This window comes from Leptinotarsa decemlineata, unplaced genomic scaffold (assembly GCF_025532065.1).
Source record: "Leptinotarsa decemlineata unplaced genomic scaffold, Ldec_3_MD MMD2_tig00000026_RagTag_RagTag, whole genome shotgun sequence".
Classification (NCBI taxonomy): domain Eukaryota; kingdom Metazoa; phylum Arthropoda; class Insecta; order Coleoptera; family Chrysomelidae; genus Leptinotarsa; species Leptinotarsa decemlineata.
In genome coordinates this window covers 4,426,685-4,447,448 of record NW_027412539.1, presented here as the reverse complement: position 1 = coordinate 4,447,448, position 20,764 = coordinate 4,426,685, and the positions used below count along the sequence as shown (strand labels likewise).

General features: G+C 33.7%; 1 protein-coding gene across 6 annotated transcripts in view; it reads right to left on the bottom strand.

Annotated features, from left to right (window-relative positions):
• LOC111507980 (uncharacterized) overlaps positions 1 to 20,764 on the bottom strand; it is a 243,898-nt gene that overhangs the window by 21,989 nt on the left and 201,145 nt on the right. For all 6 annotated transcript variants that reach the window (XM_074171628.1, XM_023163405.2, XM_074171627.1 and 3 more), the window contains 4 exons: positions 11,335 to 11,656; positions 7,379 to 7,707; positions 6,911 to 7,106; positions 2,150 to 3,199 (listed from right to left, as the gene is read on the bottom strand). In XM_074171628.1, coding sequence (XP_074027729.1) covers positions 2,150 to 3,199; positions 6,911 to 7,106; positions 7,379 to 7,707; positions 11,335 to 11,656 — 1,897 coding nt within the window. The remainder of the gene's footprint in view (positions 1 to 2,149; positions 3,200 to 6,910; positions 7,107 to 7,378; positions 7,708 to 11,334; positions 11,657 to 20,764) is intronic.

Sequence of the window (20,764 nt, the reverse complement as noted above, 5' to 3'; positions counted from 1 at the left end):
GTTTGACACGAATCAGACTCGAATCCTGCTTTAGAACTCACCTACTGAAATACCAATTTATTTTTATTCGAGTACGCGGGACTCGATTCCGGTACTAGAGTCAGGAAGAATCGATTCGTACTCGCTAACTCGATTCTATTTATGCAAGTCCCACTGAATCGAGTCTCGTATTAGAATTTGGTTAACACGCTCGTACAAGCGTTGCTAACCGTACTATTCAAATCGTATTTTTACGACCTTTATGTCTTTGGTACGATGTACAGTCGTCAGCATGTCAAGCTATACAAATCTGTCAAATTTCTGTAATCGATTTTGAACTTTATAGCGATGGGCTGCCCACCGTACGATCGTATATTCCTAATCGTACACAAAATATACGATCTTTTCAAATATTAGAATAAAATGAGAAAAAAATATCCGATTAACTTTATTTGTCGATATAAAAAATTAATAGCAATCTACAGTTGTTTTTTTATTCATAATGCACTCATCCAACTATTTTTAGCTTTAAACTTTTCTTTCGTATTTTCAAGAACGCATCCAATATTTTTAAAACTCCATAGCTTATCGATGATACCAGGGTTCCCCACGCAAATTAACTCTTACTTCGAGGTTATGTTACGTCATTAGAATACAAACGATATTAGATCGCTCTAGGACCATGTATCGATTTTCAGCCATCCAGTGACATGTTGCGCAAATTAAATTTAAGTATGTACAAAAAGATAAATTCTTCGAAGCGTACAAACGGCATTAAGAAGTTGCAGTTCTAATTCCCAAGTCGCTAGAAGGATAAAAATAAAATTACTGGACGTTTTCGATAAAAGATTTGGCGGTCATGAGATTAACAAAACTGTTGCTAAAGCAAAATTCATGGATCCAAGATTTAAGAAAGCTGGTTTTGGCATCGAGAGAAATGCAGATAATGCTCAACCATTTGTTGTTGACGACTTGATGATGTTGGAAACACAGGAATCTCAAGCTCAATTCCAGGTGCCAAATAGATCTCTAGTGTCATCTACTTCACGTCTCGAAACATCTACAACTTCACCTTCAGATTCCCAGCAGATAACTTCAGAGGTGACTGGCGAGAATTTATGGGAGCATCTAGATAAAAGGGTATTGGAATTTTCAAGCATGGAAAACCCCAAACATCAGCAATTATCAAGGTGAAATAGTACGTAGAGCTACCGTATTTGGATAGAAAAGCCAATCCACTGAAATTTTGAGAACTTCGCAAAATCACCGACAGCGGCCTTTATAAAACAGCTTTGAAGTATTTATTTATTCCAGCCACTTCTGTGCCTTCGGAATGAGTTTTCTCTAAGGCTGGTCTTTTATGCAACCAACGCCGCAAGAAGGTTGACCAAATACTTTTTTGAACAGTTATTTCAAATAACTTTCATTTTTTTATCTCTATTTTGTTTTTTTATATATTTATTTAATTATGAGCTGTTGAGTTTGTGTTCCTATTTTTGTGAAATTAAAATGGTTTGATTTTAATGCTTACTATATCTGTCTAGTGTTTAGATGTATAGGATTCCTTAAAGCTGTCTCAAATTACTAATTAATAAATAATAATATCTAGTCTAAGTCGTGAGTAAATTTGATTATGTTCTTTTTTTGTATATCTCCATAGAACTCCTATGCTCTATGTTTTTATTTAATGTTTATAATTATCTCTCATTAAAAATTATTGATTTATTATTGTTGTGTCATTATGCTTAACCTAACCTTCAAGCTGTTTGAAGTTAACTCCTTTCCATTTTTCCCTTTTGTTCTAAAATCGGACTCTAATTCTGGACTAGAATTTTCAGACTCGAATTCTGGACTCGAATTTCTAGACTTGAGTCCAGCCGGACTCGAGTCAATATTCGAATACCAAACATAGAATTCGAGAACTGGTCTCGAATCAAGGAATCGAGTCGTGATTCGAATACCATATAAACTAACTCGAGTCGACCCGATCCATCAAAACAGCGACTCGGCACATCACTACTTTCTACAACATGAGGGTATCCAATATCTTGAAGGTTCTGCTAGGATATTCTTCATCCGTGAGGATGAGGAGCAATTTAGGAGGACTCCATGGGTTGATACCTGACACCAGTTTCGAGTGGAAAAAAAATCAACAAAAAATTATACTCACCATGTGGCAGGCTTCCACACCTCAAAGGCAATGCTGGAGCCATAGTGGTAATACTTCGCTGCCTTTCGCTGTTGAGTAAACTAGCCTCTGAACTGGTAACACTATCATACCGATACACGAAGAGTGGATTCAAATTCGTAGTAGGAAGAGGACTGTTCTGAGAATCTGACAGAATACTGGAAGATCCTCTAAAACCTGAACTAGGCTGCGTAGCTGTGCTGGAACTCGACGACTGGTTTATTTCACAGCTCAGAGGACGACGTTTAGCGAACTTGTTTTGCAAGAAGGAGGGTTTTTCCCTGCTCACAGTCTTGATATGTTCTGATACTTCTGGCACGTCAGCGAGGATCTTGCGGTACTCCTGTGGCAGCAAAACATTGAGCGAGTCCCAGTCCTCTACGTGGCTAAATCCGCGTTTTTTGAGAGACTCCAGATCGTTGCAGCTGAACGGCCGCCTTTTTGAGGAGATAGATTTTGCGGTGGGAGCTTTTTGCGGTAATAGAAGCATATTGGAGACATCCTGCTTTTCGTTCAGGAAGTCCAGGTCAGGCAACACATAGTTTGGGTAAAGGATGTACACCGGTTTTTCAATCTCTCCCTCCATCTTCAGCTTGCTCAGAAATGATGGTTCGATAACCTTCACTGGATGTTTGATTGCTTCAACACAAGTCTTGTGGGCGTTCTTGAGGTTAGATATTTCCGAAAAATGGGATGTTTGAATGCTTCTGTTCATTAGATCGTTGCGATTATTTTTTTCTGCCGCTTTACCCAAGTAATCCCCTGGTGACATGTTATCTTTTTCAAAGCTCTCGCTCACAGAATCAAGTTTGGATATACTTTCCGATAGTTGTTCCACAGACTCACTACCGGAGACCTCTTCTTCCGGTTCTTCTGCTATTAAATCATAAGTTCTTGCGCTGCTGTCGTTGGTTTTCACTTCTGTGCTGGTATTGAGGATTTTCTCCTTTGGTTCCGATGAATTACTCTCGCCTGACTGACTCCCTTGCCAATTCTCTGTTGAGGATAACTGATCCATTGTTGTCGACATACCTGTCAAAGGAACGTGAAAATATATAAAAAGGTAAAAGTAGAACTATTGACGTAGAATAAATGTAAAACAAAGTATTGCAAAACTGCAATACTTTTCTGGACGCGCGTTTCTCCAACCAAATTGTCGAGATGGAAGTAAACAGTTGGTGAAACATAAATATTTAAAAAATTATGTTTTAACTACTTGAAATTGATAAGAGGCAATTATTTTGATCATTGGCTGAATTTGTAAAAAAATCCAGATGTATTCTGGAATTTTATCAAACAAGGTGTTTCAAATTCGATCCTCACCATTGGGATCTCGAAAATTATGAGAGATACGAAGATAGTTGAATTGGGGCAAAGTTGCGCATTTACCTGATTAACAATATGTAGTTGAGACATTTCTTAAATTCCGAGTATATCTGGAGATATCCGGAAAAAACAGAAATTTCGGAAAATGGTTTTTATTTTTTTCTGGCTTTATTTTGTTATTGGATCAAAATCTCACCGAGTTTGGTTCATTTGAAAAGCCAAGAAAAAAATACGGAGACATAATGGACCAGGAAACTGATGAAAATTTGATAAATGAGGTATGTACGAGGTAACTTAGTTTCAATAGTTAGTTAGTTTCAAGTTCTTTTCAATAAAAATTAATAATTTGCAGATAAACATAAACCCGAGGAAATCTACACGTCAAATTTTCTCCAAAATGAATATTTGTCATACAAGTGCTTGGAGACATCACAAAAAAGCGGTTTAGAATTGAACAAAAAAAAATCTGTTTAAAATCTGTTTTTCCGTTAATCAGCTGTCGCCCCCATACGAACGACAACTCTCAGAAGTTGAGAAATTTGTGCGAGCTAAGGTCTAACGAGGTCTTACCTTTTAACGTGTGATTCCTAACACGGTTGCAGAATCATCCCCGCTTCAACCAGATAAATTCTCTCGAGAAAAATATCTCGAGGCGGGAATCGAACCCACGATCTTCCGATCGTGAGTCGGGCGCACTACCACCGCGGCCAATACCAATAACAAAATACACATATCTCAAAAATTGCATCCTGGTGATCTCGAAAGGCAATTAGAATTTTATAATTGGCTAATAAGAAGACCTGATTTTCCTGTTTCCCTGGAAAATGTAATTTGGACAAACGAAAGCACTTTTACGAATTGTGGGATATTCAATTGAAATAAAGAACACATTTGGAACATAAACAACTCCAGGCAGTTCCGAAAAATTCGGAAGTGTGATTTAGTATCAACGTGTGGGCAGGAATTTACAAAGATAGAATTTTGAGTCCTCATTTATTTGACGGAATTCTGAATGGAGAAACATATCACCAGTTTTTAATGTCGATTTTCGAAAACTATTTGGATGATATACCTCTGGCTAACTATAAGAACATTTCGTTTCAACATGATGGTACTCCAGCACACACTACCAGACGAGTATCTAATTACCTGACTGAAATAATGGGCCGGTGAATTGGCCAGCAAGGTCTCCAGACTTAAGTGTTATGGATACATTCTTATAGGGTACACTGAACAAAATAGAGTTTATGGTCAGAGGGAATCTCAAAACAGTGAGGACCTTCAACACAGCATTGTTAGAGAGTTCGGAATATTGAGGAGGAGGGAACTTAATCGTGCTGTGAATAATATTCCAAGAAGCGCACAGTTGTGTTATCATGAACAAAGCCAGCATTTTGATCATTTGCTATGATTTAGTTTTGTTTTTACCTTTTAGTAAATTATTGTTCTTTGTTCAAAGTTTTTCATTGGCTTTTCAAACGAACCAAACTCGGTGAGATTTAGATCCAAAAACTTGAACATAGTTCGATGTGTTTGTCGTCTATCGGGATATAAGTTTAAATACATTTCCGATGTCTCAACACTGTTTTTATCGTATTTGTAATAAATTTGTATAATATCTCTTTTTGTTCATTCGTGAAAGCCATTTATCTTCAAAAATTCAATGACTTGTACAATAACAAAATGTTATTGAGTGTAACAAATTGAAAGTCAAATTCAGAAACATCAAAGTCAAAGCCTGTTATGATAAGAATATATTTTTTTCAATATCTCCAATTCTTCAAAAAAGAATGATAACTTATGATACATCATTGAAAAGGTAAAATCTGATTCTATTCAAAACAGAAAGAATCCAATGGTCCATAAGAAAAACTATAGTTGATGATGGTGGCCGGAAGACAAAGTGTCGGATAGCAAATCTGAAAACACCATTATGTAAGGGAAAAGTGGCAATGTAGAACTGCAATTTATTTTCGAATCCTTTGAAAAATAAAGCCATTTTCCGAAATTTATGTTTTTTTCGGATATCTTCTAATATACTCGGAATTTCAGAATTTTCATAACAGCATATTGTTAGTCAGGTAAATGCGCAACTTTGCCCCAATTTAACCATCTTCGTATATCTCATAGTTTCCGAGATCCCAATGGTGAGGATCGAATTTGAAACACCCTGTATGAGGGTGGTCCCAGAAGCCATCAATAGCGAACGTTTTCTGTGAATTTGTGAATAAGTAGTCATTTCAAAAAGTGCGGTACCATCATATATTACCTGAAAATTTGCACATAAGAAAGCTGTGCGCAAGATGGGTGCCGCGTTTGCTCACACTCGAGCAAAAACAGTGTCGTGAAGATGTTCCAATTGAGTGTTTAGCAAAGTTTCACAGCAACAAAGCAAAATTCTTGTGTATTTTCATAAACATGGGTCCATCACTTTACACCCGAGATAAAAAACAATCAAGAAAAAGGCAGACTGTTTCATCTGCAGGCAAGGTCATGGCATCAGGATTTTGGGATACGCGTGGGATAATTTTCACTGATTATCTTAAAAAATGTAAAACTATCAACGGCGAGTATTATGCAAACTTATTGCAACGTTTGAGTGAAGAAATCCTGCCTCAACCAGATATTTTTCTCGAGAGAATTTATCTGGTTGAATCTGGGATGATTCTGCAACCGTCTTAGGAATCACACTTTAAAAGGTAAGACCTCGTTAGTCGTTAGCTCGCACAAATTTCTCGAATTTGAGAGTTGTCGTTCGTATGGGGGCGACAGCTGATTAACGGAAAAACAGATTTTAAATAACGGTAGCAGTTGGCTAAGATAAAAGTGTTAATTCATCAACACAATGCACTAGCTCACAAATCCATTATCGCAATGACCAAAATTAACGAATTTAAGTTTGAATTGCCACTTTATGCACCCTATTCGCCAGATTTCGCCCCCTAGGATTATTTTCTGTTCCCAAACTTGAAAAAATGGCTCAGTGGTCAAAGATTTTCCAACGATGAAGAAATGATGTCGGCAGTTAACAGCTATTTCGAAGAGCAGGACAGTTCTTATTATGAAAAATGACAAATGAAACTTTTTATGTGTTTTTTTTAACTCTTGTGATGAAAGTGGTAAAAAACAATGTTTTATTTATCTTTTTTAATGATGATTTTGTACAACGTAGTATGGGCTTCATCCATCAATTTCTTGACAGTTTTTATTATAAAAACGGTATCGAACTTTTTGAACGTCGCTGGGAAAAGCATATAGAGCTGCAAGGAGATCATGTTGAAAAATAAATAAATTTTTCTCAAAGTCTTTGTTTTTTCATTGTTATTAATTCTGGTATCAACCTCGTACTACCGAATAGTTTTAAATTTCCCTATTAAATATGACAAAGTTCAATCAAATATAAGATTATTCTATTACCTTCAACGCTCATACTCTTTTGTTTCATGAAAAGCTTCACCAAACTGAAGTTGGGCGGTTTGTTGTTTGCATTTTCGCTTGAGCTTACATCAACTGATGTTGCCATATCTGATATACTGGCACTTTCGCTGCAATTGATTTGATGCTGGATGTCAAATACTTTAACTGGGCGTCTCTTCACTGTGCATGTATCGGTCTGAAAAATATAAGTGTACGAGATGAACAAATATCAAATGAAAAGAAAATTAAAATGGAACCACCGTCAAAGCTTGTTCAAGTCGATAAAGGGGAGGGACTCTTCACCAGTCATATCAGGCAAAATTTGGTAACTTCAGGTGTCAAAAGGTCAAATGTTAAATATCAGAGTTTGTTATATTATGAAATATGTCACCGAAATTATACTACCACTTCTTGGCGAATTTTAAAACATTTTGTAAGAATAATAATGTTTGTGGAAACTCAACTTACCGAACTATTACTTTGGCTTTTAATACTCCCACTTGCAACTAAAAGATTTCTCAGTTTCTGTTTATACAAGTTAGGCATGCTTTGACTTTTCACTGTTCCATCCGTTAAACCTAAATGACTAGCTTCATCTCCAGAATTGTTGTTGTTTCCAGAGGGAGGTCTTCGCAGATGATCTTCACTGCAGCGTTTTTTCAGCTTGCTCCAAGTAGTTAGGCTGCTCGAATCTGATTTTGTCATAGAACTATCCAAAGCTTTTATATTTTTCAATTGGCACTTTACGTCACCAGGCCAATGAGCGCTGTCCGTGTTGTGAGAGTTCGAACTTTTATCTGAACAGAAGAAATAATTTATTTTACTCATTTTATTAAATACATTTGTAAGAAAATATTGTCAATGACTGACTGAATGTATGTAGAAATGCCGTTTGGGTACTGTTATAGTTCCTGAAAAAGAAAGGGACTCTAACATTGTCATGTATTATTGATGTATGTGTTGAACTGATAAAATGATAAATCCAAGAAAGTTAATTTTTTAAGGACACATTTTTCTAGTAAATCTTCTTTTCTATGAAATTAAATAGTTTTTGACATAATTGAGAATATTTATTTAGATTATTTACTGCAATTGATTGACAAAGAAAAGTTTCAATGACACAAGGATTGGGAAAGAAAAGGTAGGTAATCTAAAATTCCAAATGTCTAAATCCTCCTATTCTACTCAATTTCCAGGTATGGGTATAGGCATATATTTGAACAACGTTTGGGAACTGCTTTCTATTTTTTGTGAGGTTGAATACCTCCAATCAAAAGAAGAGAATAATATCAGAGAGTACAGAAAAGAATGAATGTTTATTGAGTAAATATCATATAATTCTTAAATGATAGGAGTAAGAACAAAGAAATACATAACATGCACAGGAAGATAAAATATTAAGTTATCAATAATTTAAACCTAATGTGATCAACAATTTGCAAATGAGAATTGCATTGTTAGTCAGTGGTTTATTATATCAACATATCAAATTCAGGAAGATTAAGTTAGTTACCAGTGCGACTCCTTATTTCCTAAGAAATTTATTTGCAATTCGAGAATAATAATATTATCAAAATATTTGGGTGCCAGGTCATTCAAAACTTCATATATGAAAATATCATTTTTGATAATAATAAACATTTATACAGATGGTGTGAACAAAAAATATTCATCAAATAAATATATAAGTATATCAGAATTGGTCTGATTATTGGAATTTATAATATTGAGTCATGGTTCTAAATGTAGACTGCTAACTCCCTATCATAAAACTTTTTTTTGCATGTTTCACTGTTTCCTCAACGGATTTATTATAAAAGTTCTATTAATAAATATTCTCCCAAGACCAAATTTCTTTTTCTCGCCAAATATAGATCAAATAATCATTCATACAGCTTTAAGATATTTTATATATATATATATATATATATATATATATATATATATATATATATATATATTTATTCATCAAAATCATTAGTGAGCTTGTTTTTGAAATTAATTTCGATTTCTGATAGGACTCATAATTGTATCACATTGTATAATTTTCATAAATATTTTTCAATTGAAAAATTGGGTCATTGTGGAGTTTCTCTAAACTAACCTTTCGAAAGGACAGTTATGGAGGAAAACTTCAATATTTTATTACTTACACTTGAATAGGAGAATTGGAGAGTTTTATAAAGGAATTCAAAATACTCAGAAATTACCAAATTATAAAAGGATGTTGTCACATATAACTAACAATTTCCAAATTCAGAATCTGAATACTAAAGTCCAAATGAACACAATTGAATTCCCAAACTATTCAAAATTTGTTTGTTTGGGTGATAAGAAGCTTAGTTTCATTGGAAGATTGATTATCATAATGACTGTTTGATGACTATTTGCTGATAATCATACAAATATCCTACTTACTTGATCTTCTTCAGGTAGTGAATTTGATGAAATAATTTCTTTCCTTTTTTGTCAAGGAATATTGCATATGCAACTGCTGGAGGCATAAAAGCATTTATACATACATATATATATATATATATATATATATATATATATATATATATATATATATATATATATATATTCTTCAACACTCTACAATACACAACTGACTGCTTCTGTGAGTTAGGTGACAGGAATAATAATCTCGATGTTAAACTAATATACACACAAAATAATGATATGGGATTAAAGGAGTTTTTCAGCAAGAGCTGAATTTACCTAGTTTGATAACTTTGATTCATATTTTCAGTATGACATATTATTTAGGACTCTTCATTTAAAGCAATGTTTGAATAATTTTTGTCTTTCCCTTCGAGTCTGTGAAGTTCACGAGAATTTTAACAACTTCTATGACAACATCATTAATAATAATAGGTTTATAGGTTAACTTTCAGGTGTCTCTATGAAAAATCTTTACTGAAATATTTTTCTGATTGATTCGGGCGTTACTTGATGAAGATCCATAGTAATTTCATAAACTACACCTACAATTTTGATCTCCACAAACTTTATTTGAAAAATATATCACGACATGTTTCGCTAACACAGTAGCTTCTTTAACAGTGATTTGAATCTGTTGAAGAAGCTACTGTGTTAGCGAAACATGTCGTGATATATTTTTCAAATAAAATTTGTAGAGATCAAATCGTGAGGTGTAGTTTATGAAATTTACTGAAATATTTTTGATAATCTCTATTTGCAATTTCACACATATAAAAATGGGTTTTCTTATGTAAAAGTTATTTCTTCATTATCTTTTCGTAATATACAGTTATATACCCATTCATTTTTTTAAATATGAAAGATATTATAAGCATAAAGACATTTCACACCCATCTGTCAAAGTCACAAAGAGGGCACCGTCATGAGGACTAGGTTACAAACTGAGTGAAACAAAGGTAGACACATCTTTGAATAGGTGACCAATTCTTGAGCTGATTTTTGAATATGATCATTTCTTGAAGTAACTTCGAAACAATATACTCTGATATGCTGGGATTCGCAAGTTAAAAAAATGAGACCTATAAGTAGAGAAAACCAATTTCGAAAATTCCCACTGAATATAACACATAGGTACATATCTACGGAACATTCATAAAAACTCTAAAAAAAGCATAACCTCCAGATAGCTTGATGAATTTACTGAGAACGTTACTTTTTTAGATAGAAATAGTCATTATCAATAATTAGTTTTCAACATTATAGTCCCCATAGTAATGTATATATTAGTTAATATTTCCAAACAACTCTTCACGTCGACAAGAATACTTCTGTGGAGTTAGATTGCTAATTTTGTAGACCTGATACAAGCAATTATTTAGATATGACAATGTAAGATTTGTTCATAAATGCTTTATCTGGAAGTCAAATTATCCTAATAATATTCAGCCAATATACATATATATATATATATATATATATATATATATATATATATATATATATATATATATATATATATATATATATATTATCACTTTCATTTCTCTCACATATTCTGAATACATAGTTACCATACTTTCAAGGTTCAAAATCTCAGGGGTAAGGGGAATATAAATTATTTTTTCATGTTATTAGAAATGTTTCAAAAGAAACAATATTTCTAAATACTATTGTAGTATTTGATGTGATATGCCTTATTTGCATGTTTCATTGTTTCACTCAACTAGTTTCCCGCAGGTGATGATAAACATCAAACCACTACAGCATTGATTCAATGGGTAATATTTGTAGTTGTACTGGAATGATAATAAAAATTATAATAGATACAAATTCATCTCAACAGTTCAATTATAGTGCCAAATGAACTTATTTTCTGTGATGTAATCCTTCATTTTGATTTGTAATTTGCAAATGTTGAAAAATAATCTTTAAATTGGATTCAATCGTGTATATTTTTCAGAAACTATTCAGAAACTCACCAGCCTCATGAAAATCACTGTCTTCCGAATACATAGTTACAGATCCCTCGAAAGCAATGGTATAATTATCCTTGTTAGCCTGACAAGTCAACATCATATCATGAAAATCGCAATCCAGTGAATCTACACTGAAATTCACAGGTACAGGAGTTTCTTTAATAGGACTGAAGAGTGGTTCCGACTTGCAGATTGACATAGAATTGGAGTTTGCTGAGCATTCATCACCTTGCGAACTACTGTTAGGGCTAATTGAGCTGTCCAAGTCGAATTTGGCCATCATTGAGCCAGAGACACTCGCGAAACATTCTCCTTGTCGGTTATTCTGAAAAAAATATATCTCATGAATAAATATTCTTCTGCTGGGATTGTTGAAACATTATTTAAGAATTAGGGATGAATTAAAATATGACTATTTCTTCACCATTTTTATTATATCTTCATCACGAATATACCAAAAAAAGGTTTGATGAAAACATCAAAAAAAGTTTTTGAATGCAGTAGCCAGCCGGCTTCATTGCATTGAGGTTATGTATACAAAGTTTGTTTATCAATCTGTCATCTCTAAAAAGTGTTCAAAGTTTCAAAGTTCAAGTATGAGTCATCAGAGGCGGTGGATTACTCGATTGGAGTTAAGCCTGTAGACAACAGCTGCCACGCATTCATCGCCATTTTCACTTTCAACTTGATATTTTGGTGTTAGTTTTATGTTCTAGTGGATTTTTTTATTCCTTTCTTCTGTTGTAATGTAACTTGGCACTATAATTAGATTTCCAAACCCAGGAAAAACTTTTATTATTGTCATAAGAAATGGTAGTTATGAATAATCCAATATTTGGAAAAAGAAATAACGCCATTTTTCAGTTGTCGTAGAGAAAAAAGAGCTCGCAGCTTGGACCTGCTTATATGTATTTCGAGAGGTAAATATATTAAGCGTATTTTCAATCCTGTCACGTTTCCACCCCCTCGGTGGCTTGAGATCCAATCCTTAAACTTGAATAGGATTTGGCATCAAGTGGTCGGTACTCCGACATTGATACATGAGTATACATTTGCTAATCCTGAAGTTTCTCAAAAACCATAGATAACTGAAGCAATATAATTTTATCACTAAGGTCCATATCGTCAAATGAAAAAATTAGCCCGCTCTGATGATCGTATAATTTTACCCCTAAAGATAGTACTACTGTACAATTGAAATAGGAGAGACACGTTGGGGCCACACTGATATTGAGATATTTCCATTTTAATCACTTATGTTGCATAAGTGCTCAATTTTTTACTTCACTTATCTGACCTTGGATAAACTATGACACAATTCGAAACTAGATAACATGCAGTCAAAATCGAATTTCCTGTTGTTTATGACGAAAGACGCTAGGAAATGAAAAAATTATTTTTCTTAAACGCATAATTACGAACCTTCAAATTATCAATATTCCAATTTAGTTTGAGAATATGAAAATGCATTTTTGCAACAAACAGTAATAATAACCCAGAATCACAAATGACAGATACTTTTTGAGAATATATATTGAGGTTGTTGGCAACTGATAAACCTAACTCGATGAACTTATTTTTTTTGCCTTTTCTATTGCTGCTATTATTTGTTTTGAGCAAATAACGGAAAACACAAAAAACGAAAATGGTCTTTTTTTTTCTTCCGTATTTCCAGACCCGGATATGGTATTGTCAATTCATACAAGTGGACAAATTCCGAGAAGTTCAACTTTTTTTTCATATAACCGACCATCTACTCCTTTTGGTACAAAAGAACCCTCAAATTCACATTGAAAGAAAAAAGACCACACCGTATATTCTTTTTCGCTGAACAGACAGTTCCTTGTTCATTTTTTATAAATTGGTTTCTCTAGGTATAGTTATCAAGGTACCAATTTTCTACAAAATTGAAGAAATTTCACTTCGTTAATTGTAAATACAATAAGTTAGCAACAGGTGTAAGGAATAATTTCTTTAGATGAAATACATGTTTTTCCTTTGACAAACATTCGGTCCAGGAATTGCAATGAAATGTTAGTTGCATAAATAAAGTAATAAATTCCGCTTGAAGGATTTACTTTTCAAGATTAATACTTATTTCCTTTCACACAAGCATTATACGTTGAAATTGTTTGATTTTTTTATGATACCTACCCCTTTTTGGAGTTTATGAATATAAATAATAAAAATAAATAACTAGAATCCACTCCAGCAAATACACAGTTTTTCCTTAATATTTCCACTTCAGAATTATATTCACATAACTGAATCGGAACTTATATTTGAGCGGAACACATTCTCGGAAAATTTCAACATGTGATTTAACCGAATATATTTTCTAACTGCGGTTCATCATAGGGTCGGGAAGAGAGTCGAGACTCTCTCTATTTCCAGCAGCTATTACATTCGTTTCTTCTTTCTAATCGGCTTACATATAATAGCTAACATCTGGAATCGAGTTCTGTCTATTTATAATCACGCTGTTCGAATTTCAAAATAAACAATGAATAGAACGTCACAACAACCCTGTCGTTTGCCTCAATGAACATCATTAAATTATATTGAGAATAGTGATGAGCAAAACAATGATTGAATTAGATATTTGTTAAATGAAAAACACCATCATAAAATAGTCCACCAAAGTTGACTTGGGAAAAATATTGTTTGAAATTGGAGCATATTATTTGGCGGTTGAAGAATGGTCAGGCAACCTTGGTTTACAAATAGAAGTAAATATTATCGATATCTGCCAACCTTCAATGCCGGCTCTATGGTAGCTGGCAACTCTGCAGATGGGGGAGGGCTGGCAACTCTGCAGATGGGGGAGGGGGGCTGGCAACTCTGCAGATGCGGAAGGGGGGAGGGCTGGCAACTCTGCAGATGGGGGAAAGCTGGCAACTCTGCAGATGGGGGAGGGGGGAGGGCTGGCAACTCTGCAGAAGGGGAAGGGGGAGGGCTGGCAACTCTGCAGATGGGGGAGGGGGGAGGGCTGGCAACTCTGCAGATGGGGAAGGGGGAGGGCTAGCAACTCTTGGCACCAAATATTTTGTTTAGGGGAATCCAAAGCTGAAACCTTGGGATATCTGATAAAGTTTCCAGGCTTCCTTTTCGAACCTGCTCACGTACAAATTCAATACAGGAAGAAACAGAGGATTTCCATTGCTGTGCTCTTAGCTATCTACCGAAACAGTTGTTGACCTAGAAGAAATTCTGCTTCCGGGATATGTGTGTTAGCAGTATGAATTATTCAACTAACTCAATACCTGGATCATCGTCTCCAAGAGGTAGAAACAGTTGTTGACCTGGGAGCAATCATGTTTCCTGGAGATGTATGTTAGTAGTAAAAATGATTCAACTAACTCAATACTCGGATTATCGTCTCCAAGAAAATGCCGCAAATATTTAATACTTCAATTTCATTTGACGTATCGTCTTTGTTTACAATTGTTTCTGTACCAAAAACGATTGCAAATTTGAACCATCATTTTAGGATTAATGGTTTTAGTGGTGAAGTAATAGAAGAATACATCCAACTCATACGGATATAACTGTGTCTGTAAACAGCCCTAGGGAAAGTCACTTTCTTCCTCCAAGGTTAATCTGTTACTGAAGACAAGGAAGGAAGTAATTGCCATTTCTTTCAGATAAAACTGATTGAACTGACATCAAAAAAGGCATCTACGACTAATGAGCATTAAGTTTTGGTCAATCGAAAGCAATGTAGTGGAAGATGAAACTGGAAGATCTTGGCTGTCTACTTCTCCATCTTGATACAAAAACATCTTCAAAAGGAAAGAAGGAAGCAATCATTTCATAGGAGTAATTCTATACAAAGATGTGTAGATCATGCAAAGAACTAACTTTCAGACACAAAAAATTAACCTCTTCTTTCAATCTAAATAAAAAAGAAACTTCCTAATTTATATGTAAGTGACAACCTGTTAGAATATCTAATATTTACCTGCAATTATTAGTTAACGTAGCAAACAATAACAATGGGACCTTTGTCGCTGTTCAAAGATCTCATTTCAGATTGTCTGATTTCTAAAATTTAGACGTCTATACGCCTGTTGTCTCACTGCTCTGAGTTACTCTGTGGTCATAATCTAAGACATGTTGAACGACACTAGGCTTGTCTGGTCCATGAGACCAAATACCTATGTGAAACAAGTATATTACAAGGGATTATTTCATGCCGTTTAGTTTGATCAACATACTAGTTGTCTAATAATACTTCTCACATATAGTCAGTGGGCATACTTGAAGACTGGCTATAAATCAAATTCTCGTTCAGGCCAATCTCAACTCCCTATACTGTAGGTTAATGGACTGACTCCTATCAGAAAATAACTACTCCCCTGGCTAATACCACGAAGGGCGTTGGATTATATCCGACAGGTGTTAGTGCAGGATTCCTGCATATGCTGTTGGCGATACAACTGCCGCAATAGATTTTCAATTATTGGAACACACTTGCAAACCGGTTTCAGGCTGTTTGGCCACTCGTCAGTGCAACATAAAGTCGATAGTCTCCGATAATTGAAAATCGAATTCCTTCAGAGTATCATTCCTCGAACTAGGCTGAAGTAGACAACAAACAACAGGTTTTTCATCAGTCCATCTTCCTGTGAACAGCAGAGCAGAGCAGAGAAGAGCATTTGTTTGAAATGTTATTTGCTTATTATTAAAAAGATAACAAAAAAGACTTGAAGTGTCTTTGTCGTATCTCGAATAGTTTATGAGTTATAAATATTTAAAAGTCATAAAAAACAGATTTAGGGGGTACTTTAGTAAACAATGGTCAAACAAATTTATAAATAATACGGTTAGAGCATTTGTTTAAAATCTTATTTGTTTATTACTAAAACGAAAAAAAGACTTAAAGTGTCTTTGTCCTATCTCCATTAGTTTATGAGTTATTTTAATAACAATGATTGAGAACTATGAGGAATTGTCAAACGTAAAAATAGAAATATATTAAAAAAAATGTAAAAAATAAAGCAAGTTTTTTAACACAAAAAGTGTAGTGTTGTTTTTGTTTTTTTGGGAGTATTGAAAAATATATCGTAAAAATTAATTTGTTTGAAACAAATTGTTTAATAAATAAATAGAAAATATAAATAAAACAAAATGTTTTCAGAATATCAAAGAGATATAGAAATTATGATTTAAAAAAAACGTTCCTCAATATTCATATTTAGTAGCAAAAAAAATTGTTAATCAAGAAATGCGTTTTTAAGCAATACAAAATCATTTTAAGAAACGATTTTGTTTTTGGAAATCATATTATTCATCACTGATAAAAATCCCCCGAAAAAATTCAAATATCTTATAAACAATACATTTGTTTATAATAATTTTTCAAACAAATTAAGCTAAAAATGATGAAAAATTATTTATATGTAGCTTTAAATATCAAGAATATGAATAAATTTGAATATTAAAAATATTTGTATTTCATCAATTCGGACTTCCATTGTCTAATATAATATAAATTGACATGAAATCCATGAAAAAAAAATAAAAAGATTAACCGAAAATAACAATTTTATTGAAACAAAAAACTGAAATTACAAGGAAATAACATACAAGCTACAACCAGAAAATAAAAATTGAAATATTAATAAAAGCTGAAAATTGAAAAATATTGTAAAAAAAAAATAAAAATTAAAATTTAAAGATTCCAAACCAAGTTACGTCACGACGTTTCGATTGTTAGTATCCACAATCGTCTTCGGATGATAATCGAAGTTATATTATAATATATAAAAAAAATCATGTAATTTTTTTATATATAGCCGTTTTTATAATTTTTTCTGCTTCAGAAAAAAAATATAACGTTGGTCAATATTTGTTTACAACAAAATGTTAAAGTAGGTAATAAACAATTAAATAATAAATAATTTTTTTTGCCAAACTATTTAAAAGTGTAAATTATGATTTTTAAAAGCAAAATTATTTCTTAACTAATTATTTAAACAATCGAAATATAAAAAATATAAATATTTTTATCAACAATTTTTAGATATTATTAATTGCAATAGTTATAAAAAATCATAATTAACAAATCAATGAATTTTTATGAACTTTTATGGCAGGATCGTATGAAGTATATATATCAAAGGGCTCCATGAAGTTTAAAATGTATAGTCCAATTATTTATACCTTTTATTTCATTATTTATGCCAACGGAGATTGGGAAAAAATTTGTTAGTTAACAATTGAATAACTTTTTGAAAATGGTGATAAAACTTTTTTTCTCCTGGACTCGATTCATTCAAGTGTTAAGAAGATACTAGATTTTTTCCAAATTTTTAAAATGACATTTTATGTTATAAAAAAATTATTTCTTTTAATAAACTCTCTTTAGCGGCAGCGCGCTCATGCCGTAACAGCCGCGCGGAACCCTATTTTCAACGTTAAATTAAAATTATAAATAATGGAGATAGAGTTTCGGGAGTCGGGACTTTTTTATTGGGAATTTTCTCCTCTTCAACGAGCTTTTTTCAAAATTGCTTAAATATTAATATTTTTTGAGTTATTAACGAAAAACTAAATACCATTTTTTTAAATCTCATTTTGTTAATAACAATTGTAATTTTTCACCTACGCCAAAATCCTCCAAAAACATTTTTGTTGAGGTGATTCCGAATCGAATGACCTATCGCTCATATTTTTAGGACCTTTATCTCTATTTTTCATGTTTTTGAACTTGTTGATTAGACTATATTGAAGAAGTTGCTGAGGATGTCGGAATATCGGTTGGCTCATGCCATGCAGCTTTTTCGGAAATTTTGGGCATCAAGCGTGTGGCAGCAAAGTTAGTTCCAAAATTGCTTAATTTTGATCAAAAAAAAAAAATCACATAAGTATCGCGCAGGAATTGTTGAATGACGTCAACAGCGATCCAGATTTGCTTAAAAGGTCATATCTGGTGACGAATCATGGGTATATGGGTATGACATCAAAACCAAAGTTCAATCATTCCAATGGAAGAGCCCAGGAGAGCCGAGACTGAAAAAAAATCGAACAAAAAGCAAAGTTTTGCTCACTGTTTTCTTCGATTACCGAGGAGTAGTGCATCAGAAGTGCTTGCCACATGGTTGTATTATATAGGAAAAATAAAGAATAAAGATGCCACGGTTGACAATATGCTAGACTATTTGAAGAAAAAAGAACCTATGATCAATTTTCAATTAGAAAAATTGAACACACTAGGACGTTACGCAGCGTTCAAAGTTGGTGCCCCCTTTCACTTACTGGAAAAAATGAATGATGAATCAAATTGGCCACCTAGAGTCGAAATCAGACGGTTCAATTTTCGGCCAAGGAGAAATTCGACCACAGAAGGGAACTTGAAATCCGCCACCAGCAACGAGGAGAGTGATTTTTTAGATGCCGAGAACTGAAAACTGAAAATATATCAGTTTACTACCAGAACGTGAGAGGCCTCCGCACGAAGCATAAGGAATATTTTTCACAGCATACTTTTTAATAACTGGGATGTGATATGTATATCAGAAACATGGCTGAATGATAGTTTTTTTGATAACGAACTGAGTGATTCACGTCACCTGATATTTCGAAATGACAAAAACTACAGTATCTCCAGTGTGAACCGCGGTGGAGGTGTCTTATTAAAACAAATTCAAACTAGTACTTATCGCTAAGAGTATGAATACCAATTTTCAGTGGTTGTCTGTCAAAATCTCTATAAAAGATCTCGACGTGACGATCTGTTGTGTGTACATAACATCGGGAGCGAATTCAACGGTATATGAACAGTTTTATGAATCCCTGAAAAATTGTAATGAGCTCAACGCCACCGAAAAACTGTTGTTAGTGGGTGACTTCAATGTCTCTGAAATAACTAATTCGAAATATAACTTGAGAAACGGATCATCAAAAGCGAGATTAATCCATTTCATCATTTGTGAGTATGATATATATTCCATAAATGATATATCTAATGGCTCCAAAACTTTAGACTTAATATTAACAAATATCACGGAAGCGACTGTGAGCGAATGTGAAACGCCCTTAGTGCGGTTGGATAACTACCATCCACCTCTCGAAATAATGTTCACTGTCAATTTTCAACAAGTAACCGAATCGTCCGAAGGTGAGCACGTTGCTGCATTTGACTTCAGGAGGCGAAACTTTGTGGAGCTCATAGAATGCTATCTCAACTTTCGTGGATAGATAATCTATGGATAATGTCGACGGATGCGTAGATAGTTTATATGATTGCCTGAACGCCGTTTTTGAGAAATGCTTGAAAAAAAAAATCCTTTCATCCAGAATCGATTTCCCGCATGGTTCTCAAAAGAACTCATGCACAAAATTAAATAAAAAGAACACTTTTTCAAAATGATGAAAAAAAAGTCATAAAAATATTATTACTATAAAGAAAAATACAACGAACTCAGAATGGATGTGAAACGTTCGCATAATTTGTGTTATGAATCCTATATAAAAGAAATAGAGGGAGACTTACAGAGCGATCCCAAAAAATTCTGGGCTTGTATCAAGTAACGTCGAAGAAACTGTGCTGTTGCTAACAGATTCACTGAAACCCAAAGCAGTCATTGGAATCAATGTCATTCCAGCCTACTTTTTCAAGGTTTATTGTGACTTGTTAAAGCAACCACTGACATTGATACTCAATCTTTCTCTGAAAGAAAATCGATTTCCAAGCTTTCTCAAAATTGGCCGAGTTACCCCCATACACAAAAGCGGCAATAAGAACAATGTAAGAAACTACAGACCTATAACGGTCTTACCAGCTTTGTCGAAGATATTTAAACGGGTAATATATAATCGAGTATACAATCACGTGGACTCAGTAAAAATCCACCAACAGCATGGCTTTATTCGTAATAAATCTACCATTACCAATTTATTCGCATTTAATAACATTGTTACGGATGGAATCAAAAATGGGTATCAAATAGACGTTATATACACTGACCTGGCCAAGGCATTCGACAGAGTTAACCACGAGGTTTTAATCCTGAAATTAAAAGCATTTGGTTTCACAAACAACACACTTGATTTCTTTCACTGCTATCCATCCAACAGAATACAGTTCGTACAGTTTAACAACGTATCTTCCTTAAATTCACCGCTACTTCGGGAGTTCCGCAGGGCTCGATTTTGGGACCTCTCCTTTTCGTGTTATTTGTTAATGACATTTCTCGGTATTTCGGGCATTCTCAATTTCTCCTGTATGCCGGTGATCTCAAGCTGTTTAGAAGAATCGAAAGCGAAAAAGATTCTGATATGATTCAAAATGATCTCAATAATCTATCTACTTACTTTTCAGTATCTGAACTATCTCTCAACGAAGCTAAATGCAAAATAATGAGTTTCACATGAAAGAAGTCACCTACTATCAAGGACTATTTCATTAATCATACGAATTTACAGAGAA